Source organism: Eucyclogobius newberryi, unplaced genomic scaffold (genome assembly GCF_026437365.1).
Source record: "Eucyclogobius newberryi isolate DKJ021-1_F unplaced genomic scaffold, fEucNew1.0.hap1 SCAF_9, whole genome shotgun sequence".
Taxonomy (NCBI): domain Eukaryota; kingdom Metazoa; phylum Chordata; class Actinopteri; order Gobiiformes; family Gobiidae; genus Eucyclogobius; species Eucyclogobius newberryi.
In genome coordinates this window covers 18,495,656-18,506,152 of record NW_027316532.1, presented here as the reverse complement: position 1 = coordinate 18,506,152, position 10,497 = coordinate 18,495,656, and the positions used below count along the sequence as shown (strand labels likewise).

Sequence of the window (10,497 nt, the reverse complement as noted above, 5' to 3'; positions counted from 1 at the left end):
TAGATACAGAGATAGATCCAGAAGAACAGATCACTTATAGGAAGTCTGAAAAACACTTTCAGTAGAAGATCTCCTATAAATAAACAAAAACTCCCATAGACAAATAAATAAATAAATACCATTGCATGTGATCCCGACAGTAATTGCACATGAATATGTGTCACGACAGCACATAGATTGCACATGGATTTCACAGTAATTGCACATGAATTGCACATGAATTTAATATAATATTAATATATTCAGGTGCAAAACTGAATGATGTTGACACAATGTCAGGTGTATGCTAACGCTTCTAGCATTTAGCCTAAATCAGCAGGTGTATGCTAACACCTCTAACATTTAGCCTAAATCAGCAGGTGTATGCTAAAGCTTCTAGCATTTAGCCTAAATCAGCAGGTGAATGCTAACACCTCTAGCATTTAGCCTAAATCAGCAGGTGAATGCTAACCCCTCTAGCATTTAGCCTGAATCAGCAGGTGTATGCTAACACCCCTCGCATTTAGCCTAAATCAGCAGGTGTATGTATGCTAACGCTTCTAGCATTTAGCCTAAATCAGCAGGTGTATGCTAAAGCTTCTAGCATTTAGCCTAAATCAGCAGGTGTATGCTAACACCACTAGCATATAGCCTACATCAGCAGGTGTGTGCTAACACCTCTAGCATTTAGCCTAAATCAGCAGGTGTGTGCTAAAGCTTCTAGCATTTAGCCTAAATCAGCAGGTGTATGCTAACACCTCTAGCATTTAGCCTAAATCAGCAGGTGTATGCTAACACCTCTCGCATTTAGCCTAAATCAGCAGGTGTATGTATGCCAACACCTCTAGCATTTAGCCTAAATCAGCAGGTGTATGTATGCTAAAGCTTCTAGCATTTAGCCTAAATCAGCAGGTGTATGCTAACACATCTAGCATATAGCCTAAATCAGCATGTGTATGCTAACACATCTAGCATATAGCCTAAATCAGCATGTGTATGCTAACACCTCTAACATTTAGCCTAAATCATCGGGTGTATGCTAACGCTTCTAGCATTTAGCTTAAATCATCAGGTGTATGCTAAAACTTCTAGCTCATCGTCCACTGTGATGAATGTGTTCTTAAAAAAACGAGCTAAACTCCAAAAACACCGACGAAAAATAATACACCTGTAGAAAACGCGGATTATTCTTTCTTTATTTTTCATTTTAGACAGTAGACACCTGACCGGAAGAGCTAATCAGCGCTTCTGTGCCGGTTTTACGACACTTCCCGCTGCTTTCCGTCACAACACAGTGGACCTGCGAGAGGGAAACATGAGAGGTCAAAAGTGATGATTCTCACGTGTAAAGACGAGCGGACATAATCTACAGACATGGTAAAGATGATTCTGCATCCGCATGATTCACAGACACGGTTTAATCTGCAAAGAGATTCATATTTTGGCTGAAAAGAGCATGAATCAAGGTTAAATCCAGTGTTATGCTAATGTTAGCTTCTGTGGGACTCTCACGTTGGATTGCTTTATATTTTCATTATTTTGCTCTGTTTTTCACTGATACGTGCTGCTTTACTAAAAATACCCTCATTAATGTTACTTACAGATCAAATATTTATGCAGTTTCTGAATGCTTTGTTTATTTAAAAAAAAAAAAAAGTACAATTATTTTTGATTGTCAGGGTTGAAATGTCAGTTTTCTATCACAAAAAGATGGGAAAATACACTATTTTCTTGCCCTAACATTTTATTTAAGCTTCACAAAAAGTAGAATTTTCCATTAAACTATATAAAACATCTGTAGATTGTGGAGTCAACATTGTCGTCACCATAAATGTCACCTTTTGAATAAACATTTGATAAATAAAATACAATTATAAACAAGGCCTAAATTTGTCGTTTTCATTTGACAAAACCACCGGGATCTTTCATATTTTGTGAGATGAATTCAAGTTACTCTCTTACTCTCACTCTCTTTCACGTTTGCCATTATTCCTGTATTTAGGATGTCTTTGTTTACAGACTTTTAAAGGTTTATAACTTCAGAATTTATACAAAAAGAGCACCTGTTAATTGTTCATATTTATCACTGTTTCTTCTGTTTCAGGCCAGTTCTATGGTCGCCGTGGGACTGGCCTTGGCCGCGGCAGGATTTGCAGGTATCGACTAATAATAATAATAATGATAAATATAGCCTCAGTCAATGATCGGCCCGGCAACGCGATGGGCTCAAATATCAGGTGTCGGCAAAAGTAAAATACACTTTCAGAGAGGAAATAAGTGAAGTGTCATTTGTAATCTGCTGATGAACCTCGTGTTTAGATCTTTGACCATTTTAGAAGTAAAATGAATTGGTTTTAATTAAATCTATAGTTAAAAAAATACATCTAAATATAAAGTACTGGCTGTTTTTGTCACATGTGGTCAGATTTCTCAGTAATAATCATGACAAATTGTTAAAACGGGACGTTTTTCCTCAATAATCCAATCATCATTACATCCCCCATCTCCACTGTGGACTCCCTCCACTTCCTCTGCACCACCATCACCCGGGACCTCAAGTGGGAGCCCACCATCACCCGGGACCTCAAGTGGGAGCCCACCATCACCCGGGACCTCAAGTGGGAGCCCACCATCACCCGGGACCTCAAGTGGGAGCCCACCATCACCCGGGACCTCAAGTGGGAGCCCACCATCACCCAGGACCTCAAGTGGGAGCCCACCATCAGCTCCCTCATCAAGAAGGCCCAGCAGAGGATGTAGTTCCTGTGACATCTGAGGAAAGCCAAGCTGACAGCAGATATGATGGTGCAGTTCTACACAGCCATCATTGAGTCCATCCTCACCTCCTCCATCACCTCCTCAATCACCGTGTGATATGCTGGAGCCACAGCCAGGGACAAACAGGGACAAACAGAGACTACAGCGCATTGTACACTCTGCTGAGGTTAGGGTTCGGCTGCAGACTTCCATCCCTGCAGGAGCTGGTCGGATCACAGCCGACCCTTCTCACCCTGGACACGGACTATTTGAGCCACTCCCCTCAGGCAGGAGGCCACTCCCCTCAGGCAGGAGGCCACTCCCCTCAGGCAGGAGGCCACTCCCCTCAGGCAGGAGGCCACTCCCCTCAGGCAGGAGGCCACGGTCCATCCGGACCAGAACCTCCCGTCACAAGAACAGTTTCTTTTCCCTCTGCAGTTGGACTCATGAACACTTCCTAAGCACCTTCACTCACTGCACTGTTCACATATTGCACTACATATTTTATTATGTACATATCAAGCCTATTTTTAACTTCATTTACTTATTTTTTTTATCTATCTGGTAGCTATTCATTGTTCATTGTTTTATTGTTTTGGGTTACATCGAATCACCAATGTTTTGAGTTTTATTCATTGACAATGGCAATAAACCTTATTCTGATTCTGATCTCTGTGTACTTTTTACTCTCCATCTCTGTGTACTTTTACTCTCCATCTGTGTGTACTTTTACTTTCCATCTTTGTGTACTTTTACTCTCCATCTGTGTGTACTTTTACTTTCCATCTTTGTGTACTTTTACTCTCCATCTCTATGTACTTTTACTCTCCATTTCCGTGTACTTTTACTCTCCATCTGTGTGTACTTTTACTCTCCATCTCTGTGTACTTTTACTCTCCATCTCCGTGTACTTTTACTATCCATCTCCGTGTACTTTTACTCTCCATCTGTGTGTACTTTTACTCTCCATCTCTGTGTACTTTTACTCTCCATCTCTGTGTACTTTTATTCTCCATCTCCGTGTACTTTTACTCTCCATCTCCGTGTACTTTTACTATCCATCTCCGTGTACTTTTACTCTCCATCTCCGTGTACTTTTACTCTCCATCTGTGTGTACTTTTACTCTCCATCTCTGTGTACTTTTACTCTCCATCTCTGTGTACTTTTACTCTCCATCTCCGTGTACTTTTACTATCCATCTCCGTGTACTTTTACTCTCCATCTCCGTGTACTTTTACTCTCCATCTCCGTGTACTTTTACTCTCCATCTGTGTGTACTTTTACTCTCCATCTCTGTGTACTTTTACTCTCCATCTCCGTGTACTTTTACTATCCATCTCCGTGTACTTTTACTCTCCATCTCCGTGTACTTTTACTCTCCATCTGTGTGTACTTTTACTTTCCATCTCTGTGTACTTTTACTCTCCATCTCTGTGTACTTTTACTCTCCATCTCCGTGTACTTTTACTCTCCATCTCCGTGTACTTTTACTATCCATCTCCGTGTACTTTTACTATCCATCTCCGTGTACTTTTACTCTCCATCTCCGTGTACTTTTACTCTCCATCTCCGTGTACTTTTACTCTCCATCTCCGTGTACTTTTATTCTCCATCTGTGTGTACTTTTACTCTCCATCTGTGTGTACTTTTACTCTCCATCTGTGTGTACTTTTACTCTCCATCTCCGTGTACTTTTACTCTCCATCTCCGTGTACTTTTACTCTCCATCTGTGTGTACTTTTACTCTCCATCTCCGTGTACTTTTACTCTCCATCTCCGTGTACTTTTACTCTCCATCTGTGTGTACTTTTACTCTCCATCTCCGTGTACTTTTACTCTCCATCTCCGTGTACTTTTACTCTCCATCTGTGTGTACTTTTACTCTCCATCTCCGTGTACTTTTACTCTCCATCTCCGTGTACTTTTACTCTCCATCTGTGTGTACTTTTACTCTCCATCTCCGTGTACTTTTACTCTCCATCAGTGTGTACTTTTACTCCCCATCTCCGTGTACTTTTACTCCCCATCTCCGTGTACTTTTACTATCCATCTCCGTGTACTTTTACTATCCATCTCCGTGTACTTTTACTCTCCATCTCCGTGTACTTTTACTCTCCATCTGTGTGTACTTTTACTCCCCATCTCCGTGTACTTTTACCCTCCGTCTCTGTGTACTTTTACAGGACGTTATGCCATGCAGGCCTTAAAGCAGGTAGAGCCTCAGATGAAACAGGCTCTGAAGAGTTTCCCCAAGACGGTCAGTGTTTTCACACACAAACAAACTGTGTAATGTTCAAACCTGCGGGGGGCGCTCTCTGTGAAAAGGCCTTGACCTGTTGCGTGCTGTTTTAGGCTTTCGGCGGCGGCTTCTACAGAGGAGGATTTGAGCCCAAGATGACCAAGAGAGAAGCGTCTTTAGTCCTCGGCCTCAGGTAAAAAACGATGTTACAAAACCTGTTTCAGAGAGAAATAGACATTTGAAGCTAAATTATGGTCCAAAACTGTGAGACGCCTTTTCATCACACATCAACTGTCACAATTTTTGTATTTATTTATTTTTGTTGCACATATGAAACAACAAAAATTACAGTAAATAAAAAAGTAGGTGCAGGAAAATTATTATTAAATGTTATAACTTATATTAACTCCTCCACCTAAAGAATAAATAAAATAAAATGTGATTATAGCTGTGCATAGATAAAATCACACATTCATAGATGTTTAATTACTATGAGTTAAAACAAAAAAATCAATTAAATATAAAAGGGCTTAAACATTTGTCTTTCGCTAAATGTGAAAATTGGCTCCATTTACAATAATTAATGGAATAATTGTAATACATAAATGTAAAAAAAAAATCTAAATATTATGTAATAAATATTAAGTTTGATAAATAAATTAGCAGAGGATTTAAGTGGCTTTGAATGAGATGCAATTTGAACAAAAAAAAAACGCTTTTACACAAACAATAATTTGTCGATGGAAAAGTGGAAAAATTTGGAGTTTTTAAGAGTTCATTGATAAGTACTTTTTTCACTAAAGCAAACATCATTACACAGTTGTATATTTATAAACTATATCATATTGTGTTGTTGTTGTTTCTTATAACGCTGCGTGTGTTTGTTTACAGCCCGACGGCCAATAAGGTGAAGATCAGGGAAGCTCACAGAAAACTGATGATCCTGAACCATCCGGATCGAGGTAAAACCCATCCGGATCGAGGTAAAACCCAAACGCGCTCGATTAGTCCGCGCGCCGCTTCTGACACGTGACGTTTGTGTTTCAGGCGGATCGCCGTATATCGCCGCCAAGATAAACGAGGCCAAGGATCTGATGGACGGTCAGAAGTAGTGACCGTAGTGACCGCGCCTTTGACACGTTTACTACACGGACTGATCACAGACACTCGCACATTTTTTGCAATAAAGTTTAATAAAAGAACGTTATCTGTTGGAGCTCATTTATGTGAAAAAGTCAAGTAAACAAAGTGATATAATCATTAATTTTAAAAGGTTCAGGTTTTTAATCACGAGGTTTAAATAAAGGCCGGGGTTGCAGATCCGCGGCGCGGTCACATAGCCTCATGGCTAACCTTAACCCTAAAACGACAAATAAATCAGTATCTTGAGATATTTGACTATTGTCAATCACTATTACCGTATTTTCCGGACTATAAGTGGCACCTTTTTTTTTTATAGTTTTGGCCGGGGTGCGACTTATCTTAACTTACTTAGTCGCTCCGGAGTATAAGTATGTGATATTATTTGTGATTTTCACACTTGCAACCGCATTTCATACTCCAGTGTGACCTATGTTTTTTTTCTACTCTATTTTGCATTTTTTGGCTGGTGAGACTTATACTCCGGACTTTTTTAGGGGCCGACTGGTTTGAACACTTTTCACTCGTTTTTTTTCCAACACAATGTAATCCACATAAATACTTGAGTTCGGGTCAGATTAGACACTCCGGAGGGTCAACGTGAGTGGGAACGTGCGACAATAAATGAGACTTCTCCACATGGAAAATCAAGTTTATTTAAGAACTACCCATACAAAACATATTGCACATCAACCAACCAGAACAATCCTTATAAAACATACTGCAGTCGAGCCCACGAGACCCCCGAGACGCGACTCTCAGCGGTCCAAATCCAGCAACGCCGCCGCGCTTAGTGTCGACACCGTTTTTCTCCTTTCTTTTTTTTGTGTGTGTGTTTTTTACTTTTAAATACTGTACATTCTCTTAAAATAAATAACCCAAATAAACCCTGGAAAGTGGCGCTCGTCCTGGGCTACGGTTTCCAGAAACGTCTCAACGCTCGTACAGCTTCGTGAATTCTCGCAGACGTTACATTCTGAGTGTTTTTTTTGCCGTGTTGCGCTCAGGGACTGTTGGTTTTTCTAAGACTTTAGAAGGAGCTTTAAAAAGGGATTTAAAAGGACCTTTAACGCACCATTATGATGTCGTGTCCTCGTCCGAAACATGCCTGGAGTCGCGTTTCCTTTCGTTCTGCACGTTTAAGCAATTTCTTTTGATTTTAAAACACTCCACCTTGTGATGTCACTAAGTGGTAATACAGGAAGTGCTCCGTTGTGTTTTTTAAACGCCGTACGTCTCCAGCTGATACAGCGTTTGGATCAGTTTTCACACTCAAATGGCCCGACTTGTGCCTAGTGACTTCTTCTGTGGCGTCCAGAACGTCAAACTTAAACATCCAAGAGAAAGACACGCCTTAAAAGAACACGTTATTAGCTTTATTATTATTTGCTTATTATTGGCCTTCATAGCGTGCTCGCGAGTGCCTTTGCTTTGGCGTTTAAACCTTTCTACTGAACGGCGCACATTCTAACAGTCGGACGTTCCCACACGTTGGAGTTAGCGCTCCACCTGCAGGTGGCGGCGGGAATTACAAGTGTTTTCTATATATTCATTTAACGGGATTCATGAAGCGAGCACTACCGAAGCTGAACACGACTCCAGGGGGGTTTTAATCGAGTAACACACATGCTAACGCTAATGTGACAAAAAGCTCACAGGGTTCGTTAATTTGCATATTTAAAGGAGTTTAATCACCCAAAACCTGTTGCTCCTTTGACGTTAGAGCATCGTTAAAGTCGCACTTTGTTTTTAACCGTAGACACGCCGCCGCTTGGCCCAGAACGATCCACAGGGGGCGTTAATCTCACGTTTAATGCTTCAATGCAGAACGTTCCGGGCGACGCAGTGGACAAATGTCGCTGCGTTTGATCGGATTTACAATTGTGATTTTATTTATTGCTCCGTTCAATTACAAAATGTTCACACAGACGTTTGGAGAGAATATAACTAAAGGGTTAAACTAGGATTATACTTTCACTGCAGGTTTTTTAAGAAAGCAAAGAAACAACTGCGATTAAGATTAAGGCCGATTATTGTCGTCGTCAGTAACACGAGTCAGCGGTTATTTCTATTGCGCGTCGAAACTCTGAAAAATTGATACAAAAATTCAAATTAAGTGTATTATTGATGAAAATTCATGTTTTATTTAATATTGACATTTGGATGAAGTAATACCACCGCCTTTGTTATAAAAGGTCTTTACGAGTGCGTTTAGTCCAAATAATGACGTTGAATACAAATGTTTCACACGTTGCGGCTGAAATGATGATCCATTTGCCTTAAACCACACACCCCCGACACGGCAACCACACCCTTCTGACCACACCCCTGACACGGCGCACCTTCCGCCACGCAAAAAAGTCAAAAACGAGCCTTGGAAAAAAACATTCAAAACCGTTAGAACCGCAGCGTTTCTTTGTTCCGCACTCGACCACCAGGGGGCGACAACCACCAGCACCGCGCGGTTATTCCATACCTCCAGCGCCACGCCAACGGTTGCTCTGGACACCGAAAACATCTCGACTGAAGTGGTTGCATAATGAAAAGAGAACACAAAAAAAAAAAATAACGACGAAAAAGCAGCTAAAATCAACACATTCCTCGACACGTTCATAACGATAATAAAGCATAAACCGGACTTTTCTGACAAACAGACGGCGTAAATCTGCGTGAGAAAGGCGTCCCTCGGAAGTCCACCCGGGGGCGCCGCGCGTGTTTGCGTGTGACGACATTTGCACTTTGTGAAGAGGGGAAAAGAACCAAAACGTACGCGGCACTTCCTGTTTGTTAAAAGTGCACCGTGTAACCGTTCTGGCGGAGTGGTATTGCAGAAGAAGAGGAGGGTCATTTTTTAAGTCCTAATAACACATTTTAAGGCTCTCGTCGACGTTTAGTCCCGCCCGACAATTAAACGACTAAAAGGGAGTGAATTATTAGGATTATTTGACGCAAAAACTGCTGAAAATGCAGGAAATTGTAGTAAACTCGCTCCTTTTCTTTCTGCTTTAGCGCGTGAACATGAATTAGCGCTGCATAAATCGCAACGTGGATCGACAAATCTAAATGGCAAACTACTGGACTATAAAACTATAAACCATAGTGACTTATCGTGTATAAAAGTGGCAAAACCCTGTTATTTACGTACGTACAAACAAATGTGAACTTTTAACAGAATCTTAAAAGACCTTGTTCAGCCCTAATGTAGCTCCTTAATCTCGAAATTATTAAAGTCTGAATATTTGCGTACTGCGGAACATTCCAGACTTTTTATCAACCAAATAACCGCTGAAATACGACGACTGGATGGAGAAAATTCAAATTGACTCTTTTTCTCTTTTACATTTTGATTTAATAATACTGTTTTTGATATAAGAAAAATAACGATGATTATTTTCGCTTTGCAGAATAACCGCCGCAGCCCCACAAACACACAAACAAACACACACACTCACACACACGTGCAGAAAAGTTACACAGCGCACCTTTAAATTAACTTTTTTTTTAACAATGATATCAAATCTAAACGTATAAGATTCGCCGTAGAGAGAGCGCAGACGGCGTTTTATCTCACCAAAATCATACGTTTTTTTTACATTTTCGTGGCTGATTATGAATGTTAATGAACTAAATCAGAAGTGAGTCAGAAGTGAGTGACAGGATTCCATGTGCGCGACACGTTCAATCGACTCAAGGCACAAACGCTACTGAAGCTGGCGGCGCGGGGCGTGTCGCTAACGCAGGAAGCATCTCTGTCTGGTTAAAGGTAGCTCTGTTAGCTCTCTTTACACCCTGCTACTGGATGTTTGTTTGTCTGTTTGTTTGTCTACTCCCGACGTGCGCACGCTCGGCCTGAACCTCTCGCCGAGCCGCCGCCGGCGCTAAAGTGTGTGTCTGACTGTCTTTGGCAAGCTCGTACAGGAAGAACGGTTGTAAAATATTGTACAAATTGTAATAAAAGGAGAAAGTGTGACGCGTGAGGAGCTGCGCTTGACCCGGTTTCAGAGATTCCATGAGTATAAAAGAACGGTGCTCGAAACCAGAACGCTCGCTCTACGACACGCCGTTGACCGCGGCCGGGGCGGCGGCGGCGTCGTTCTCGCGGGGGGTGGGGCCCCGCGTTTCCGAGGGAGACCGTGGCGCCGCTGAGCCGTTACTGCCGGAGTCGTTGGCCGGCGCCGACGGTGCCGACGGGGCAGATGGGGGGCTGTGCTCAGCGATGGGCTCGACCTGGAGGGAGAGAGCAGACGATAACGTGAATACAACTGTGTCAGAGTGAGATAAAGTGAATCGGAGTGAGATTGAGTGAATCAGAGTGCAATAAAGTGAATTAGATTGAGTCGTAGTGAGATAAAGTGAAATAAAGTTAGTCCGAGTGAAATAA

The 10,497-nt window shown here is 41.6% G+C and overlaps 2 protein-coding genes across 7 annotated transcripts in view; one reads left to right on the top strand and one right to left on the bottom strand.

The window, feature by feature from the left end:
* Nucleotides 1-1,241: 1,241 nt before the first annotated feature.
* dnajc19 (DnaJ (Hsp40) homolog, subfamily C, member 19) lies at nucleotides 1,242-6,183 on the top strand. 2 transcript variants are annotated; one of them, XM_072438220.1, is made up of 6 exons: nucleotides 1,242-1,356; nucleotides 2,084-2,135; nucleotides 4,921-4,994; nucleotides 5,090-5,169; nucleotides 5,868-5,938; nucleotides 6,024-6,183. In XM_072438220.1, the coding sequence occupies exons 1-6, from the start codon at nucleotides 1,354-1,356 to the stop codon at nucleotides 6,086-6,088; spliced, it is 345 nt and encodes a 114-aa protein (XP_072294321.1). In that variant the 5' UTR covers nucleotides 1,242-1,353; the 3' UTR covers nucleotides 6,089-6,183. The 2 variants fall into 2 exon arrangements, with proteins under 2 accessions (XP_072294321.1, XP_072294320.1); XM_072438219.1 differs by having other exon boundaries at nucleotides 5,868-5,959.
* A 564-nt stretch (nucleotides 6,184-6,747) lies between these two features.
* Nucleotides 6,748-10,497, bottom strand: part of fxr1 (FMR1 autosomal homolog 1) — a 35,959-nt gene continuing 32,209 nt past the window's right edge. For all 5 annotated transcript variants that reach the window (XM_072438213.1, XM_072438216.1, XM_072438214.1 and 2 more), the window contains one exon: nucleotides 6,748-10,343. In XM_072438213.1, the coding sequence (XP_072294314.1) occupies nucleotides 10,167-10,343 (177 nt within the window). In that variant the 3' untranslated portion in view covers nucleotides 6,748-10,166. The remainder of the gene's footprint in view (nucleotides 10,344-10,497) is intronic.